We start from the raw sequence: 20,929 nt of genomic DNA on the forward strand, positions 1-20,929 counted from the left end.
TGGCTGTCTATGAACACAAGGGCTGGCCAGTCATGGCTAAAAGGGATCCAGCTTATGTCAAATTAACGTCAGATTTGACTTTTTGTAGCAGGTTAGAAGAATTAGGTTAAGGTTATAGTTGTGAATAGTTGGCAACGATGGTTTCATTTCCAAGTGCTACTGAATAATATGATATACATCAGTACTTTACTCTAGTCTATCAATCCATTCCAAATATTTAAACTATACATGACATAGGCGCTGCATATGTTGATCTTGCCCAGGGCGGCAGCAGAACTGCTAGGACTGGACCTGATGAACACAAAAATTATGCCTCTAATTTACTTGAGTTTGTGGCGGACCTTGGCCTTTTCAAAGTGAGCCACTGCTGTTGGGCAGTCAAAACTGCCCAAATCCTTGGAGCAGCATTGTTACTTTGTCCTCAAGAAGGTAGTTTTTAATCTGTTTTGGAGAAAGAATCCCATCTTGGCGGACACACTGGAAACAGGGATAATCAACGGCAATTTTTCACAGTCGAGGTACACTGAGCTGAAGTCCCTTATGAGGACCGCAGATGGGAAGGCTGCCATTGCCCATGCAAATATATTATTTACATTTTTTTTTAAACCAACGGGGATGTTATTATTATGCTAATTAGATTACCGCGGGGGGAAAATACAGACCCTAGGGGATAAGGATATTATTCCTTATTTTGAAGTTTAAGGTTATTTTTTCCAAATTGACAACACTAAATATACAAATAATTTGAACTTAAAAAAGTGAACTAGCCCTTTAAGGGAAAGATCCATTCTATTATGAAACCGAATTCTGCCTACCTTCTTGCACTTGTAGCAGACGTAGTAGGCGTATCGGTTCATTGCGAAGCCGGCCGGATCATTGTGGAAGCGGGCACCGGGCGTGGTGATGGCCTCGCTCTTGTGCAGACCCTCGTACTCCATTCTCATCAGAGCTTTCCTCCGTACGTCCTCAAACAGCTCCTTGATAGGGTCCAGCAGGTCCTTGATGACGGAGTGGTTGATCTTGTTCTGGGAGGAAAAAGGCAACAGTCCAGTCAAGTCTCAAGTCTTGGAGTATGAGTCAATTTTCGCTCCTTAACAAAATGTTAGTTCAAACAAACAGAGCCAGAGTTGTTATGATCCAAGCAATTGAAGATATGAATCTTTGTAAGGTCAATTAGTAAATTTGAGAACTCAAGTCCTCAACTCTACACAGCAATGTATTTTTAGTTTTGTTTTATTGACCAGATAGGACAGTGAAGAGTAGACCGTAAAGGTAGGAGGACTGCGAGTCAGAAGGGCAGTGGTTTGGATTTGAGAATGGCCCCAGGAGGGATGGCCACTGTTACGTGCTATTTTTTGGGGGGGCCTGGTCCTAACTTTTTTTGTACATAATGTTTCAGACATTGTTTCATATGACCAAAAAAGGGCTTCTGGACATCAAAACAGCGATTACTAACCTCGTTTTGGATGAGGACTTCGATTTCAATGAATCAGAAGTGAATGATAATGGCGCCGGAGGGGATGGCTGCAGTTTTACGGGCTCTTAACCAACTGTGCTATTTTGTTCGTTTTTTTCGCATTGTTTGTAACTTATTATGTACACAAAGTTGTTGATACTGTCTCTTATGACCGAAAACAGCTTCTGGACATCGGAACAGCGATTACTCACCTCAAACTGGACAAAGAGTCCGTCGCGAAGGATATAATGCAATTCGGAGACCAAGCCCAAATCCCTATCAAGGGATAAGATTATCCGACACGGATAATATAGAGCTGGCTGGGTTTTCCGTGCATTTGCAGGACAGAGCAGCTAAGACGAGGGCGGGGTGTGTGTCTATTTGTCAATAACAGCTGGTGTGCGATGTCTAATATAAAATAAGTCTCGAGTTATTGCTCGCCTGAGGTAGAATACCTCATGATAAGCTGTAGACCACACTAGCTACCAAGACAGTTCTCATCTATATTATTCATAGCCGTCTGTGTACCACAACCAACCGATGCTTGTACGAAGACTGCACTCAACGAGCTGTATAAGGCCATAAGGAAACAAGAAAATGCTCATCCATAAGCGGCACTCTTACTGGCCGGGGACTTTAACGCAGGCAAATTTAAATCAATTTTAACTCAGCATGTCATGTGTAACCAGAGAAAAAAAACTCTAGACCACCTTTACTCCACACACAGAGACACATACAAAGCTCTTCTTTGCCCTCCATTTAGCAAATCTGACCATAATTCTATCCTCCTGATTCTTGCTTGCAAGCAAAAACTAATGCAGGATGTACAGGTGACTCGCTCAATACGGAAGTGGTCAGATTAATCGGATGCTACAGGACTGTTTTGCCTGTACAAACTGGAATATGTTCTGTGATTCATCCAATGGCATTGAGGTGTGAACCACATCCATCAGTCACCGGCTTCATCAATAAGTGCATTGACGATGTCGTCCCCACAATGACTGTACGTACATATCCCAACCAGAAGCCATGGACTACAGGCAACATCCGTACTGGAATAAAGGGTAGAGCCGCCGATTTCAACGAACAGGACTCTAACCCGGAAGCTTATAAGAAATCCTGCGATACCCGCAGACAAACTATCAAACAGGACTAAGATTGAATCCTACTACACCGGCTCTGATGCTCGTCAGATGTGGCAGGGCTTGCAAACTATCACGGACTACAAAGGGAAGCCCAGCTGCGAGCTGCTCAGTGACGCGAGCATACTAGACCTAATGCCTTCTTTGCGCTCGCTTCGAAGCAAGCAACACAGAACCATGAATGAGAGCACCAGCTGTCCTGGACGACTCTGTGATCATGATCTCCATAGCCAATGTGAGTAAGACCTTTAAACAGGTTAACATTCAGAAGGCCGCAGGGCCAGACGGATTACCAGGACGTTGTTGGAGGAAATTATGGTTGAAATGACTAATTATGTATACATTCCAATCAGAACGGACTAGTCCAAATGCTATAATGTACTGTACATATGAATTTTCTCTCTTGCTCCCATTCCCAATTGTATATAATGTAGTCAGGAGTTTAGTAACAATGAAGGTCTGTTCCTTAGTTCATTCATTTGTACAATCTCCAGGTGGCAGGAACGGACTATCTCCAGACTGTCTAGAATGCTGATTTATACTGACTGACCTTGACTTCAGGCTCGAGAGCTATAGGGCCTCTCTACTGGTGAAAAGGGATAGAACGTTTAGAAAACGCTGACGTCATTTTCAGTTTATAACCTGTGGAAATATGTGTATGTGGGAGTACTCTCTTGAATTAAACGCTGTTACCTGACTTTTAAGACCGGGACTCTGTCCATTTCTTATAAAAATATTGGGTCTTACAATCCCTTTAGAATGCATTGACAGAGTAATAATTCTGATTGGGAAATAATACAGAGGAATTTAGAATTCCACTAACAGACGTGTACTCAGAGAATTCGCTAACAAGTGTCTTCCCTGACATTTTCAACCTCTCCCTGACTCAGTTTGTAATACCCATATGTTTCAAGCAGACCACCATAGTCCCGTGCCCTAGAACTCCAACGTAACTTTGCTAAATGACTATCGGCCAGTAGCACTCACATCTGTAGCCATGAAATGCTTGTCATGGCTCACTTTAACACCATCACCCCAGAAACCCTAGACCAACTCCAATTTGCATACCGCCCCAACAGACCCACAGATGACACAAACTCTATTGCACTCTACACTGCCATTTCCCACCTGGACAAAAGGAACACCTACATGAGAATGCTGGTCATTGAATACAGCTCAGCGTTCAACACCATAGTGCTCTCCAAGGTCATCACTAAATTAAGGACTCTATAGGATTAAACACCTCCAACTGCATTCCGATCCTGGACTTTGACGGGCCGTCCCAAGGTGGTCAGGGTAGGCAAAAACATCCGCCACGCTGACCCACAACATGGGGGTCCCTCAGCTGTGCGTGCTTAGCCCCCTCCTGTACTCGCTGTTCATCTACGTCTGAATGGCGAATTAAGTTTGCTGTAGTGGAGACGATCGAGCGTTTCAAGTTCCTTGGTGCTCACATCACTAACGACCTATCGTGGTCCAAACACACACCAATCAAACAAGCTAAGCGTCAGTATAGAGACAAAGTAGAGCCGCAATTTAACGGCTCAGACACGAGAGGTATGTGGCAGGTCTACAATCAATCTCGGACTACAAAAATAAAACGGCATCCCTAGCTGCGTCCTCAGAGGATGCGCAGACCAGCTGGCTGGTGTGTTTAAGGACATATTCAATCAATTCTTATCCCAGTCTGCTGTTCCTACATGCTTCAAGAGAGCCACCACAGTTCCTGTTCCCAAGAAAGCAAAGGTAACTGAGCTAAATGACTATCGCACCGTAGCACTCACTTCCGTCATCATGAAGTGCTTTGAGAGAATAGTCAAGGACCATATCACCTCCACCCTACCTGACACACTAGACCCACTCCAATTTGCTTACCGCCCCAATAGGTCCACAGACGAAGCAATCGCAATCACACTGCCCTAACCCATCTGGACAAGAGGAATACAGTGCCTTGCGAAAGTATTCGGCCCCCTTGAACTTTGCGACCTTTTGCCACATTTCAGGCTTCAAACATAAAGATATAAAACTGTATTTCTATACCATACAAATTAAATGTATTATTATTAGCATCATTAGCATTTCCATAGATTCAAAATGGCAGGTTAGCTAGTTAGCTTTGTGGCACAACCAATGATGTATATAAACTTTGGATTGCTGATGCTATGCATTGGGTTTGAAGCAACTGGTCAACCATATTGGCACTCCCCAGTAGGAGCTGTCCTCCATAGGAATGAATGGAATTCTACACTATGTCAATGAAGTGTTTCAAGGACAAAATTATGTCCTTGTATCTAGGTATTTTTTTGATGCAGTGGGGACAGTAACATTATTAATAAAAAAAAATATTCCTTAAGGAAAATGTTATATATTTTTATATTTACATTTTTTGCCCACATAATATAACGGCTTAAAGTGTCTGTAAATAGAATAAATGTGTCCAAAAATGAATGTATAGATTAATAAATGCATTTCTATAGCTTCCAAGATGGAGGCACAGTGGCAGTCATCTAGTGTATATACAAATCATTGGGCACAACCGACTGCAAATATCTTAATGTTATCTACATCAAAACATTTCAGCACTGTTTCTGTCTTTTGTCATTGGTATTCTGTCTAACAACATTTGCCCTTTCAAGCATTGATCTTCAATTAAAAGGTAATACAGCCTGTACGGATAACGACCATTTGATACAGCCTAATAAGCTAGCTAGCTAACCTGCCATTTTAGGTCTCCAGGAATGCTGAATATGCTAGTGTCGGCTTCAGAGTGCTTATACTACATGATAATGACACATTTATTTAATATTTAACCATGGTTTTGCTTGTGTGTCAATGGGCCGGAAGTTGTAGGACGACCACGTTTGAAATGGCTCAGGTCGAGAGGGCGGGGCTACATAAGGTGAATAGTACCTTGCAGATTGGGCAGGACATGAAGCCAAAAGTGATCCTGGGTCCGAGCCAGCGGTTGTCCAGAACACGACGGGTACACTGGAGATGGAACACGTGACTGCAGTCCAACTGAGGAACAAAACAGAATCACACACATAGAACCTGACCTTGAATCTGAACACATCTTTGGCATAAAGGTAAACAAGAATCCTTGGTTACATTTTTTTTTTTTTTCAAACAACAAAACCAATAGAATTGTCCCACAAGTTCAAATCCTACCTATCTGGAACTCCAGGGAGGTAAACCATTATATATTTTTTTAATATAAACTCAGCAAAAAAAAGATACGTCCCATTTGCAGTACCCTGTCTTGCAAAGATAATTAGTAAAAATACAAATAACTTCACAGATCTTCATTGTAAAGGGTTTATACACTGTTTCCCATGCGTGTTCAATGAACCATAAACATGCACATGTGGAACGGTCGTTAAGACACTAACAGCTTACAGAGAGTAGAAAATTAAGGTCACAGTTATGAAAACGTAGGACACGAAAGAGGCAGTTTCTACTGACTCTGAAAAACACCAAAAGAAAGATGCCCAGGGTCCCTGCTCATCTGTGTAAGCATGCTGCAAGGAGGCATTAGGACTGCAGATGTGGCCAGGGCAATAAATTGCAATATTTGTACTGTGAGACGCCCAAGACAGCGCTACAGGGAGACAAGACGGACAGCTGATCGTCCTCGCAGTGGCAGACCATGTGTAACAACACCTGCACAGGATCGGTACATCCGAACATCACACCTGCAGGACAGGTACAGGATGGCAACAACAACTGCCCGATTTACACCAGGAATGCACAATCCCTCCATCGGTGCTCAGACTGTCCGCAATAGGCTGAGAGAGGCTCCTGGACTGAGGGCTTGAAGGCCTGTTTTAAATTAAGGCAGGTCTTCAAAAGACATCACCGGCAACAACGTCGCCTATGGGCACAAACCCACCGTCGCTGGACCAGACAGGACTGGCAAAAAGTGCTCTTCACTGACGAGTCGCGGTTTTGTCTCACTAGGGGTGATGGTGGGATTCGTGTTTATTGTCGAAGGAATGAGCGTTACATCGAGGCCTGTACTCGATTTGGAAGTGGAGGGTCTGTCATGGTCTGGGGCAGTGTGTCACAGCATCATCGGACTGAGCTTGTTGCCAATGTAGGCAATCTCAACGCGGTGCGTTACAGGGAAGACATCCTCCTCCCTCATGTGGTACCCTTCTTGCAGGCTCATTCCTGACATGACCCTCCAGCATGACAATGCCACCAGCCATACTGCTCGTTCTGTAAGTGATTTACTGCAAGACAGAACTGTCTGTTCTGCCATGGCCAGCGAAGAGCCCGGATCTCAATCCCATTGAGCATGTCTGGGACCTGTTGGATCGGAGGGTGAGGGCTAGGGCCCCCCAGAAATGTCCGGGAACTTGCAGGTGCCTTGGTGGACGAGTGGGGTAACTTCTCACAGCAAGAATGGGCAAATATGGTGCAGTCCATGAGGAGGAGATGTACTGCAATACTTAATGCAGCTGGTGGTCACACCAGATACTGACTGTTACTTTTGACCCCCTCACCTTTTGTTCAGGGACACATTATTCAAATTCTGTTAGTCACATGTCTGTGGAACTTGTTCAGTTTATGTCTCAGTTGTTGAATCTCATGTTCGTACAAATATTTACACATGTTAAGTTTGTTGAAAATAAACGCAGTTGATGGTGAGAGGACATTTCTTGTTTTTGCTGAGTTTACTTATTCAACAATGACTGGGCTATTATCACATCATGAGCATCCTCATTAGCAAACTCAATGTTTCTTTTTTTGCTGAGATTATATATATATATACAGAGGGAGAACAAGTATTTGATACACTGCCGATTTTGCAGGTTTTCCTGCTTACAAAGCATGTAGAGGTCTGTCATTTTTATCATAGGTACACTTCAACTGTAAGAGACAGAATCTAAAACAAAAATCCAGAAAATCACATTGTATGATTTTTAAGTAATTAATTTGAATTTTATTGCATGACATTAGTATTTGATCACCTACCAACCAGTAAGAAATCCGGCTCTCACAGACCTGTTAGTTTTTCTTTAAGAAGCCCTCCTGTTCTCCACTCATTACCTGTATTAACTGCACCTGTTTGAACTCGTTACCTGTATAAAAGACACCTGTCCACACACTCAATCAAACAGACTCCAACCTCTCCACAATGGCCAAGACCAGAGAGCTGTGTAAGGACATCAGGGACAAAATTGTAGACCTGCACAAGGCTGGGATGGGCTACAGGACAATAGGCAAGCAGCTTGGTGAGAAGGCAACAACTGTTGGTGCAATTATTAGAAAATGGAAGAAGTTCAAGATGACTGTCAATCACCCTCGGTCTTGGGCTCCATGCAAGATCTCACCTCGTGGGACATCAATGATCATGAGGAAGGTGAGGGATCAGCCCAGAACTACACGGCAGGACCTGGTCAATGACCTGAAGAGAGCTGGGACCACAGTCTCTAAGAAAACCATTAGTAACACACTACGCCGTCATGGATTAAAATCCTGCAGCGCACGCAAGGTCCCCCTGCTCAAGCCAGGGCATGTCCAGGCCCGTATGAAGTTTGCCAATGACCATCTGGATGATCCAGAGGAGGAATGGGAGAAGGCCATGTGGTCTGACGAGACAAAATAGAGCTTTTTGGTCTAAACTCCACTCGCCGTGTTTGGAGGAAGACGAAGGATGAGTACAACCCCAAGAACACCATCCCAACCGTGAAGCATGGAGGTGGAAACATCAGTCTTTGGGGATGCTTTTCTGCAAAGGGGACAAGACGACTGCACCGTATTGAGGGGAGGATGGATGGGGCCATGTATCGCAAGATCTTGGCCAACAACCCCCTTCCCTCAGTAAGAGCATTGATGGGTCGTGGCTGGGTCTTCCAGGATGACAACGACCCGAAACACACAGCCAGGGCAACTAAGGAGTGGCTCCGTAAGAAGCATCTCAAGGTCCTGGAGTGGCCTAGCCAGTCTCCAGACCTGAACCCAATAGAAAATCTTTGGAGGGAGCTGAAAGTCCGTATTGCCCAATGACAGCCCCGAAACCTGAAGGATCTGGAGAAGGTCTGTTTGGAGGAGTGGGCCAAAATCCATGCTGCGCAAACCTGGTCAAGAACTAAAGGAAACGTATGATCTCTGTAATTGCAAACAAAGGTTTTTGTACCAAATATTAAGTTCTGCTTTTCTGATGCAATAAAATGCAAATTCATTACTTAAAAATCATACAATGTGATTTTCTGGATTTTTGTTTTAGATACCATCTCTCACAGTTGAAGTGTACCTATGATAAAAATTACAGACTACATGCTTTGTAAGTAGGAAAACCTGCAAAATCGGCAGTGTCTCAAATACTTGTTCTCCCCACTGTATTTTTATCTCTATCCATCTATGGACACAACTACTCATTCAAGGGTTTTTCTTAATTTTTTATTATTTTCTACATCATAGTGAAAACATCAAAACGATGAAATAACACATATAAGACCATGTAGTAACTAAACAAATATATTTTAGATTCTTCAAAGTAGCCATCCATTGCCTTGATGACAGCTTTGCACACTCTTGGCATTCTCTCAACCAGCTTTACCTGGAATGCTTTTCCAACAGTCTTGAAGGAGTTCCACATATGTTGAGCACTAGCTGGTTGCTTTCCCTTCAGTCTGCGGTCCAACTCGTCCCAAACCATCTCAATTGGGTTAAGGTCGGGTGATTGTGGAGGCCAGGTCATCTGATGCAGCACTCCATTACTCTTGTTCTAGGTCAAATATCCCTTACACAGCCTGGAGGTGTGTTGGGTCATTGTACTGCTAAAAACAAATTATAGTCCCACTAAGTGCAAAACAGATGGGATGCTGTATCGCTGCAGAATACTGTGGTAGCCATGCTGGTTAAGTGAGCATTGAATTCTAAATAAATCAGAGTGTCACCAGGAAAGCACCCCCATACCTCCTCCGTGCATCATGGTGGGAACCATATATGGAAAGATCATTTGTTCACCAACTCTGCATCTCACAAAGACACGGCGGTTGGATTCAGAAATCTCAAATTTCTCATCAGACCAAATTATAGATTTCCACCGGTCTAATGTCCATTGCTCGTGTTTCTTGAACCAAGCAAGTCTCTTCTTCTTATTGGTGTCCTTTAGTAGTGGTTTCTTCGCAGCAATTCGACCATGAATCTATCCTCTGCAGCAGAGGTAACTCTGTTTTTTTTCTTTCCTGTGGCGGTCCTCATGAGAGCCAGTTTCATCATAGCGCTTGATGGTTTTTGTGACTGCATTGAAGAACATTTCTTAAAGTAATGGAATGTAGTTTCTCTTTGCTTATTTGAGCTGTTCTTGACATAATATGGACTTGGTCTTTTACCAAATAGGGCTATCTTCTGTATACCACCCCATATCTTGTCACAACACAACTGATTGGCTCAAATGCAGGAAGGAAAGAAATCCCCAAAATATACATTGACAAGACACATGTTAATTTAAATGCATTCCAGGTGACTACCTCATGAAGCTGGTTGAGAGAATGCCAATAGCTGTCATCAAAGCAAAGGATGGCTACTTTGAAGATTCTCAAATATACCAAATATATTTTGATTTGTTTATCACATTCTTGGTTACTAAATGCTTCCATATGTGTTATTTTATAGTTTTGATGTCTTCACTATTATTCTACTAGGTAGAAAAAATTAAGAAAAACCCTGGAATGAGTAGGTGTGTCCAAACTGTTGACCTTGTACTGTGTATACATACACACAGATATATATACACACACACACACACACACATATATATATATATATGCATGTGTCTGCTCAAACGGTCAGAAACAGACTCCATGAGGGTGGTATGAGGGCCCGACGTCCACAGGTGGGGGTTGTGCTTACAGCCCAACATCGTGCAGGACGTTGGGCATTTGCCAGAGAACACCAAGATTGGCAAATTCGCCACTGGCGCCCTGTGCTCTTCACAGATGAAAGCAGGTTCACACTGAGCACGTGACAGACGTGACAGAGTCTGGAGACGCCGTGGAGAACGTTCTGCTGCCTGCAACATCCTCCAGCATGACCGGTTTGGCGGTGGGTCAGTCATGGTGTGGGGTGGCATTTCTTTGGGGGGCCGCACAGCCCTCAAAGTGCTCGCCAGAGGTAGCCTGACTGCCATTAGGTACCGAGATGAGATCCTCAGACCCCTTGTGAGACCATATGCTGGTGCGGTTGGCCCTGGGTTCCTCCTTATGCAAGACAATGCTAGACCTCATGTGGCTGGAGTGTGTCAGCAGTTCCTGCAAGATGAAGGCATTGATGCTATGGACTGGCCCGGTTCCCCAGACCTGGTTCCAACTGAGCAAATCTGGGACATCATGTCTCGCTCCATCCACCAACGCCACGTTGCACCACAGACTGTCCAGGAGTTGGCGGATGCTTTAGTCCAGGTCTGGGAGGAGATCCGTCAGGAGACCATCCGCCACCTCATCAGGAGCATGCCCAGGTGTTGTAGGGAGGTCATACACACTACTGAGCCTCATTTTGACTTGTTTTAAGGACATTACATCAAAGTTGGATCAGCCTGTAGTGTGGTTTTCCACTTTAATTTTGAGTGTGACTCCAAATCCAGACCTCCATGGGTTGATACATTTGATTTCCATTGATAATTTGTGTGATTTTGTTGTCAGCACATCCAACTATGTAAAGAAAAATTCTTTAATAAGAATATTTCATTCATTCAGATCTAGGATGTGTTATTTTAGTGATCCCTTAATTTTTTTGAGCAGTGTATACAGTGGGGCAAAAAAGTATTTAGTAAGACACCAATTGTACAAGTTCTCCCACTTAAAAAGATGAGAGAGGCCTGTAATTTCCATTATAGGTACACTTCAACTATGAGAAAAAAAAATATCCAGAAAATCACATTGTAGGATTTTTAATGAAATTATTTGCAAATTATGGTGGAAAATAAGTATTTGGTCAATAACAAAAGTTTCTCAATACTTTGTTATATACCCTTTGTTGGCAATGACAGAGGTCAAACATTTTCTGTAAGTCTTCACAAGGTTTTCACACACTGTTGCTGGTATTTTGGCCCATTCCTCCACGCAGATCTCCTCTAAGGCAGTGATGTTTTGGGGCTGTTGCTGGGCAACACGGACTTTCAACTCGCTCCAAAGATTTTCAATGGGGTTGAGATCTGGAGACTGGCTAGGCCACTCCAGGATCTTGAAATGCTTCTTACGAAGCCACTCCTTCGTTGCCCGGGCGGTGTGTTTGGGATCATTGTCATGCTGAAACACCCAGCCACGTTTCATCTTCAATGCCCTTGCTGATGGAAGGAGGTTTTCACTCAAAATTACACGGATCAGTCGTCCTAGTCCCTTTGCAGAAAAACAGCCCCAAAGCATGATGTTTCCACCCCCATGCTTCACAGTAGGTATGGTGTTCTTTGGATGCAACTCAGCATTCTTTGTCCTCCAAACACAACGAGTTGAGTTTACCAAAATGTTATATTTTGGTTTCATCTGACCATATGGCATTCTCCCAATCTTCTTCTGGATCATCCAAATGCTCTCTAGCAAACTTCAGACGGGCCTGGACATGTACTCACTTAAGCAGGGGGACACGTCTGGCCCTGCAGGATTTGAGTCCCTTTCGGCGTAGTGTGTTACTGATGGTAGGCTTTGTTACTTTGGTCCCAGCTCTCTGCAGGTCATTCACTAGGTTCCCCCGTGTGGTTCTGGGATTTTTGCTCACCGTTCTTGTGATCATTTTGACCCCACGGGGTGAGATCTTGCGTGGAGCTCCAGATCGAGGGAGATTATCAGTGGTCTTGTATGTCTTCCATTCCCTAATAATTGCTCCCACAGTTGATTTCTTCGAACCAAGCTGCTTACCTATTGCAGATTCAGTCTTCCCAGCCTGGTGCAGGTCTACAATTTTGTTTCTGGTGTCCTTTGACAGCTCTTTGGTCTTGGCCATAGTGGAGTTTGGAGTGTGACTGTTTGAGGTTGTGGACAGGTGTCTTTTATACTGATACGTTCAAACAGGTGCCATTAATACAGGTAATGAGTGGAGGACAGAGGAGCCTCTTAAAGAAGTTGTTACAGGCCAGTGAGAGCCAGAAATCTTGCTTGTTTGTAGGTGACCAAATACTTATTTTCCACCATAATTTGCAAATAAATTAATTAAAAATCCTACAATGTGATTTTCTGGATTTTTTTTCTCATTTTGTGTGTCATAGTTGAAGTGTACCTATGATGAAAATTAGAGGCCTCTCATCTTTAAGTGGGAGAACTTGCACAATTGGTGGCTGACTAAATACTTTTTTGCCCCACTGTATATATACACACACATATATGAAAGAAAACGGATACTAATTGAACCCAGGTGTGAGTCACCATCTGATTCAAGCAAGTTAGTATCGATACAATATACTATAAATAAATAGCATATTGTATTTAATTCCGTGTACAGTATAGTATACCTGGACAGCGGGAGCGGCAGAGAGTGCCTCTGTGAAGCAGATCATGCACATGTCATCGGCGTCCTGTTTCAGGCAGCCTGTGCTTTTGTCGCAGCCGTGCAGACAGGGCAGGCAGCTCTCCTCGTTCTTCACCCCGCCACAGGGGTGGCCGCACGCGTGCGTCTTACTGCACGCCAGCTTGGCATACTCCTACATAGGACACGGAGGGTCATGTTATGCTTTTTTACATCTAATCAAATCCAACTTTGTTCAAAGTGTGTTTAAAATAGCAACACCCTTTGCAGTGCGATACTGTACAGAAGAGTCTGGGTCAAATCTATCAATTTAGAGAGTGACTTGGAATTCAATTCATGAACTGTACAATTTAAAATAAATTGAGTTTCAATGTCCATATATTGAATGGACTGGACGGAAATGGACTCCAAGCCTAATAAGCCAAGTTGAGTTGGGTGTCTCCCACCGGTGGCAGGTAAGGTAAGTTTAGACAGTTGAAAATCCATTACTATGATCATTATTACCGAGTTGGGTTTTTCATAATAGTGGCGGATGTGGTAAAATAAGCCATCTCCTGAGTGGCACAGTGGTCTAAGGCACTGCATCTCAGTGCTAGAGGCGTCACTGCAGACCCTGGTTCGATACCGGGCTGAATCACAAATGGCCATGATCGGGAGACCCATAGGTCAGCGCACAATTTGCACAGCGTCGTCCGGGTTAGGGCAGGGGTAGACTGTCATTGTAAAATAAGAATTAGTTCTTAACCGATTTGCCGAGTTAAATAAAATAAAATATTAGGTTGTTAAGTGTTGAAATAAGGTCGTTATAGTATATTAACTTTTTTTTCCTTATTTTCCCCCCGCTCGTCTCACTTTTCCAAAAAATGTATCAGTTAAACATTCAAGTTGTATGGCCTATGCATTTTGAACACTTTGAAAGAGCTAGCTATATACAGCTGAAGTCAGAAGTTTACATACACCTTAGCCAAATACATTTAAACTCAGTTTTACACAATTCCTAACATTTAATCCTAGTAAAAATTCCCTGTCTTGGGTCAGTTAGGATCACCGCTTTATTTTAAGAATGTGAAATGTCAGAATAAAAGTAGAGAGAATGGTTTATTTCAGCCTTTATTTCTTTCATCACATTCCCAGTGTGTCAGAAGTTTACATTCACTCAATTAGTATTTGGTAGCATTGCCTTTAAATTGTTTAACTTGGGTCAAACGTTTCAAGTAGCCTTCCACAATAAGTTGGGTGAAATTTGTCCGATTACTCCTGACAGAGCTGGTGTAACTGAGTCAGGTTTGTTGGCATCTTTGCTCGCACTCACTTTTTCAGTTCTGCCCACAATTTTTATAAAGGATTGAAGTCAGGGCTTTGTGATGGCCACTCCAATACCTTGACTTTGTTGTCCTTAAGCCATTTTGACACAACTTTGGAAGCATGCTTGGGGTCATTGTCCATTTGGAAGACCCATTTGCGACCAAGCTTTAACTTCTGATGTCTTGAGATGTTGCTTCAATAAATCCACATAATTGTCCTACCTCATGATGCCATCTATTTTGTGAAGTGCACCAGTCCCTCCTCCCTCAAAGCATTCCCCACAACATGATGCTGCCAACCCTGTGCTTCACGGTTGGAATGGTGTTCTTCAGCTTGCGAGCCTCCCCGTTTCCCTCCAAACATGACGATGGTCATTATGGCCAAACAGTTCTATTTTTTTCCATCAGACCAGAGGACATTTTTCCAAAAAGTATGATCTTTGTCCCCATGTGCAGTTGCAAACCGTAGTCTGGCTTTTTTATGGCGGTTTTGGAGCAGTGGCTTCTTCCTTGCTGAGCAGCCATTCAGGTTATGTTGATTTAGGACTCGTTTTACTGTGGATATAGATACTTTTGTACCCGTTTCCTCCAGCATCTTCACAAGGTCCTTTGCTGTTGTTCTGGGATTGATTAAGAACGTTAATCTCTAGGAGACAGAACACATCTCCTTCCTGAGAGGTATGACGGATGCGTGGTCCCATGGTGTTTGTAACTTGCATACTATTGTTTGAACAGATGAACGTGGTACCTTCAGGCATTTGAAAATTGCTCCCACGGATGAACCAGACTTGTGGAGGTTTACAATTTTTTTCTGGGGTCTTAGCTGATTTCTTTTGATTTTCCCATGATGTCAAGCAAAAAGGCACTGAGTTTGAAGGTAGGCCTTGAAATGCATCCACAGGTACACCTCCAATTGACTCAAATTATGTCAATTAGCCTATCAGAAGCTTCTAAAGCCATGACATCATTTTCTGGAATTTTTCAAGCTGTTTAAAAGCACGGTCAACTTGGTGTATGTAAACTTCTGACCCACTGGAATTGTGATACAGTGAATTATAAGTGAAATAATCTGTCTGTAATAAATTGTTGGAAAAATGACTTGTGCCATGCACAAAGTAGATGTCCTAAACGACTTGCCAAAACTATAGTTTGTTAACAAGACATTTGTGGAGTGGTTGAAAAACGAGTTTTAATGACTCCAACCTAAGTGTATGTAAACTTCTGACTTCAACTGTAGATCCAATATGTTACTATGATCACTATGACTGGACTAAGTAAGTTTAGCTCTCTGAACACTTCAATATGAAAAGAGCTTTATCAATGCAATTCAGAACAATGGTTGGTACCTGGCAGTCTGGGTCAGAGCAGACACTGCCCACGGCTGAGAGCTCGGTGCCGTTCCTGGTGCCACAGAACCTACAGGCGTCTGAGCTGCTGGAGGCTGGTTTCCCTGCACATAGAGGCAGAGCATTAGCTATGCACAACAAAAGGATCATACGACATACACATCCCTGTCATTAACATCACACGGCAGATCAACAGTCATGACAGCCGGTGTCGTTTTATGATCGTAAAGAAGTAGAAAGGTAGAAGCAACAAGTAGTAGCTCCACTTTACCTTCTAATAGGCTCGGTGGAAATGTAACCATATTCAGTCCCTCTCAGATCTACACAAGTGTCTAGGGTGGTAATGGTAAGCTGGGGTTGTTTCTGGACAGGGCTAGAAAGGGTCTGTTACCTGTGTGCTCCCTAAACTCCACCATGGCCTTCATGGTCTTAGAGTCAGCCAGAGCCATGAGCCAGAAGAGCTTTGTCCTCCCACAGCCCTCGTGGAGGTCCACTTTGATTGCCTCCTCTTCCTCCTTAAACACCTGGAGAGAAACAGCAGACTAGGGTTACCGCCATGTTGAATTATATTCCTGTCAGAAAGGGATGCTGTTGTAATATGAATTGGATTGTAGGGTGTTAGACATTTTCAGAATGAATGGTAATATTGAAAATACAGAGCATGACTAATCAATACCTTAAGCTAAATGCATGTCCAAAAACTACTATAGCCAACGTAGGGGGAAAAATCATTTTAGGTTGTATTTTGTGTAGAACATCTTTAACATTTATAGGTGGTCAGGTCTTCACAAATGAGGGTATACACATTACTGCAGGTGGCAAAAAAGGGGAAAAAAGAATGACATTTTGACAGGCTCCCAGTCTAGTGCCTTCAGAAAGTATTCATTTTGCTTGACTTATTCCACATTTTGTGTTATAGCCTGAATTAAAAAAGTCCTAAACAGATTTATATACACAATAATGACATAGTGAATACATGATTTTAGAAAATGTTGCTCATTTATTGAAAATGAAATACAGAAATTTAATTAACATAAGTATTCACACACCTGAGTCAATCGTTTGTATAAGCATCTTTGGCAGCGATTACGGTTTTGGGTCTTTCTGGGTAAGAGCTTTCCACACCTGCATTGTCCAACATTTGCCCAATATTCTGTTCAGAATTCTTCAGGCTTTGACAAATTGGTTGTTGATCATTGACAGAAAACCATTTCCAGGTCTTGCCATAGATTTTTAAGTAGATTTAAGTCAAAACTGTAACTCGGCCACTCAGGAACATTCACTGTCTTCTTGGTAAGCAACTACAGTATAGATTTGCCCTTGTGTTGTAGATTATTGTCCTGCTGAAAGGTGAATTCATCTCCCAGTGTCTGGTGGAAAGCAGACTGAACTAGGTTTCCTCTAGGATTTTGCCTGTGCTTAGCTCCATTCCATTTATTTTTTTATCCTGAAAAACTCCCCAGTCCTTAACGATTACAAGCAAACCCAGAACATGATGCAGCCACCACTGTGCTTGAAAATATCGAGTGGCACTCAGTAACGTGTAGTACTGGATTTGTATTCAGGATAAAAAAAATGTTTTTCAGTATTATTAAGGACGCCTGAATCTTTGTTGTGACTGGGTGTATTGATACAACATCCAAATTGTAATTATTAACTTCACCATGCTCAAAGGGATATTCAATGTCAGATTTTTTTGTTTTGTTACCCATCTACCAATAGGTGCACTTATTTGCGAGGCATTGGAAAACATCCATGGCCTTTGTGGTTGAATCTGTGTTTGAAATTCACTGCTCGACTGAGGGACCTTACAGATCTGTGTGTGTGGGGTACAGAGATAAGGTAGTCGTTCAAAAGTCATGTTAAACACTATTATTGCACACAGAGTGAATCTATGCAACTTATGTGACTTGTTTTAATCTGGAACTTATTTAGACTTGCCATAACAAAGGGCTGAATACTTATTGACTGAAGAAATTTCTGCTTTTCATTTTTAAGTAATTAGAAAATATTTCGAAAAACATCATTCCTCTTTGACATTATTGTGTGTAGGCAAGTGACATTTTTGTTATTTAATTTAACTTCTTGATCCTACTTGAGACGCAGATGTCTCAACTAGGCACCTGGAAATGCAAATGCGCTACGCTAAATGCTAAATGTACTCGTTAAAACTCAAACCTTGATCAAAATTCACAAGCAGGGTATTGAATTAAAGCTACACTCGTTGTGAACCTAGCCAGCAAGTCAGATTTTTAAAATGCTTTTCGGCGAAAGCATCAGAAGCTATTATCTGATAGCATGCACCCCCCAAAATGCCAGCTCGACACGTAAACAACAGATTTTGCGATAGCCGGCGCTACCCAAAACGCAGAAATAAAATATAAAACATTCATTACCTTAGACGAGCTTCTTTCTTGGCACTCCTATATGCCCCATAAACATCACTATTGGGTCTTTTTTTCGTTTAAATCGGTCCATATATACCCAAAATAGCTTTGTATGGAAGCTGTGTCATTCAGAAAAAATCATCGTTTTTAAACGCTGCGTAATTTTTTAAAATTAAAAAAGTCGACGATAAACTTTCACAAAACACTTCGAAATCCTTTTGTAATCCAACTTTAGGTATTAGTAAACGTTTATAATCTATCAAAATGATTACAGGGCGATGTCTCTTCAATAGGTCCTCACTTCAAAAACAATGCCATCTGATCTCTCCCTAAACTGCATCCGGGTGAAGACTGGAAAACTGGAGGTCAGACAGATGTATTTTCCAACAATTAATTCAATTGAAAATTAGTACAATGGCGCCATCGTGCGGAATTTGTATGAGGTGCAGGCAAATTCCCATTAAATTCTGTTCTCTTTTAACAACTGGTGGAAGTGACTTATGGAAATTATTTTTTGCTTTCAGAGAGCAGTTTTTCTTGCGTTTTTCAATGAAACACACGCTCTGTTATAGTCACAGCCGTGATTTAACCAGTTTTAGAAACTTCAGAGTGTTTTCTATCCACACATACTAATCATATGCATATACTATATTCCTGGCATGAGTAGCAGGACCCTGAAAAGTTGCGCGATTTTTAACAGAATGTTCAAAAAAGGAGGGGGTAGGATGAAGAGGTTTTAAATTCAGTCTAACACAAAATGTGGAAAAAGTCAAGAAAGTGAATACTTTCTGAAGGCAATGGAATGACTGGGAGCAGATTGCCACCTACAGGTGAATGTGGGTACTACTGACCTGTCTCTGATGGGAGCGTGTGCGTCGGTGCAGGTGGAGGAAGCGGTCACAGTCGGTACACAGGTTACCACACATGTTACACAGGATGATGGCTGCAGTCTCGCTGTCGTCATGGTTATCGCACATAGGCTGTGGATGGGAGCACGAGACTTTCGGTTACGACCTGAACACCTCGGCAAGGCGGTGCACAGACCTTTCAGGGGGCAAGTGCAAAAAAAAAAAAAAGAAGGGCACTCCCAGCTTGAATTTGTGACTAGTTTAAGGAAACTAGGCGTATGACGCCCATCACTATTTCACAAGAAAGCCATTTGGCAGAAATGCCTTCTATAACATGTGAACTTTCATGCCATCTGTAAACACAAACAAAATTGTTACATTACGAGCCTAGTTGGTTTAGCCACAGAAATTTCATTTCAAGTTCAAGTGTACTGTTAGCTAGCTAACGCTAGCTGACGTTACATGTATGATCTGTGTAGTAATATTATTCATATCTCAGAGCCATTAGCATTGCTAGTTATAGCCTAATGTTACAGCAGCTAGCTAACATTGAACCTGGTTGGTTATCTACCTGCAGATTCAAGCAGGGTAGTAACGTTATGAGCTGGGAATAAGGCTCATGGTTCAGCTAGCTAGCAACACGTCTAAACAAAAGACTCCACTATGCAAGTAACTATTTCAATAGAATGTTCATGATGGTACTGTGACAACTGTCGATAGACATAGCTGGTAAATTCGCTCTGGCTATCTACTCCAATTTCAGAGCACTCACACATATTTAAATTGTTGCCAGCAGCACAGTTACAGTCACCAACGTTCTGGATAACATAAAGTCAGCCAGTTGAAGTCGGAGGTTTACATACACCTTAGCCAAATACATTTCAAGTCTTCACAATTCCTGAAATTTAAAACTAGTAAAAATTCCCTGTCTTAGGTCAGTTAGGATCACCACTTTATTTTAAGAATGTGAAATGTCAGAATAATAGTAGAGAGAATTATTTATTTCAGCTTTTATTTATTTCATCACATTCCCAGTGGGTCAGAAGTTTACATACACTCAATTAGTATTTAGTAGCATTGCCTTTAAAGTGTTTAACTTGGGTCAAACGTTTCGGGTAGCCTTCCACAAGCTTCCCACAAAATGTTGGGTGAATTTTGGCCCATTCCTCCTGACAGAGCTGGTGTAACTGAGTCAGATTTGTAGGCCTCCTTGCTCGCACACGCTTTTTCAGTTCTGCCCACACATTTCGATAGCATTGAGGTCAGGGCTTTGTGATGGCCACTCCAATAGCTTGACTTTGTTGTCCTTAAGCCAATTTGACACAACTTTGGAAGCATGCTTGGGGTATTGTCCATTTGGAAGACCCATTTGCGACCAAGCTTTAACTTCCTGCCTGATGTCTTGAGATTTTTATTCAATATATCCACACAATTTTCCTACCTCATGATGCCATCTATTTTGTGAAGTGCACCAGTACCTCCTGCAGCAAAGCACCCCCCACAACATGATGCTGCCACCCCCGTGCTTCACGGTTGGGATGGTGTTCTTCGGCTTGCAAGCCTCCCCCTTGAATGTAGGCCTTGAAATACATCCACAGGTACACCTCCAATTGACTCAAATTAGGTCAATTAGCCTATCAGAAGCTTCTAAAGCCTGACATTTTCTGGAATTTTCCAAGCTGTTTAGAGGCACAGTCAACTTAGTGTATGTAAACTTCTGACCCACTGGAATTATGATACAATGAATTATAAGTGAAATAATATGTCTAAACAATTGTTGGAAAAATTACTTGTGTCATGCAAAAAAACTTGCCAAAACACTAGACAAGACATTTGTGGAGTGTTGAAAAATGAGTTTTAATGACTCCAACCTAAGTGTACGTAAACTTCCGACTTCAACTGTAGCTAGCTATACACTCGACCGGACAACTGGGGAAAAGGCGCAACCGTGCGCGGGTACATGGCAGTTCAACATGCTC

General features: G+C 42.4%; 1 protein-coding gene across 26 annotated transcripts in view; it reads right to left on the reverse strand.

Annotated features, from left to right (window-relative positions):
- The window catches only part of LOC139395705 (E3 ubiquitin-protein ligase MYCBP2), a 350,297-nt gene that overhangs the window by 12,303 nt on the left and 317,065 nt on the right, over positions 1 to 20,929 (reverse strand). For 25 of the 26 annotated variants that reach the window (XM_071143146.1, XM_071143169.1, XM_071143125.1 and 22 more), the window contains 6 exons: positions 18,954 to 19,082; positions 16,107 to 16,239; positions 15,716 to 15,819; positions 13,052 to 13,240; positions 5,509 to 5,616; positions 816 to 1,025 (listed from right to left, as the gene is read on the reverse strand). In XM_071143146.1, coding sequence (XP_070999247.1) covers positions 816 to 1,025; positions 5,509 to 5,616; positions 13,052 to 13,240; positions 15,716 to 15,819; positions 16,107 to 16,239; positions 18,954 to 19,082 — 873 coding nt within the window. The remainder of the gene's footprint in view (positions 1 to 815; positions 1,026 to 5,508; positions 5,617 to 13,051; positions 13,241 to 15,715; positions 15,820 to 16,106; positions 16,240 to 18,953; positions 19,083 to 20,929) is intronic. The other variant, XM_071143064.1, reaches the window with a different exon arrangement.

Source organism: Oncorhynchus clarkii, chromosome 3 (assembly GCF_045791955.1).
Source record: "Oncorhynchus clarkii lewisi isolate Uvic-CL-2024 chromosome 3, UVic_Ocla_1.0, whole genome shotgun sequence".
In the NCBI taxonomy this organism is placed as follows: domain Eukaryota; kingdom Metazoa; phylum Chordata; class Actinopteri; order Salmoniformes; family Salmonidae; genus Oncorhynchus; species Oncorhynchus clarkii.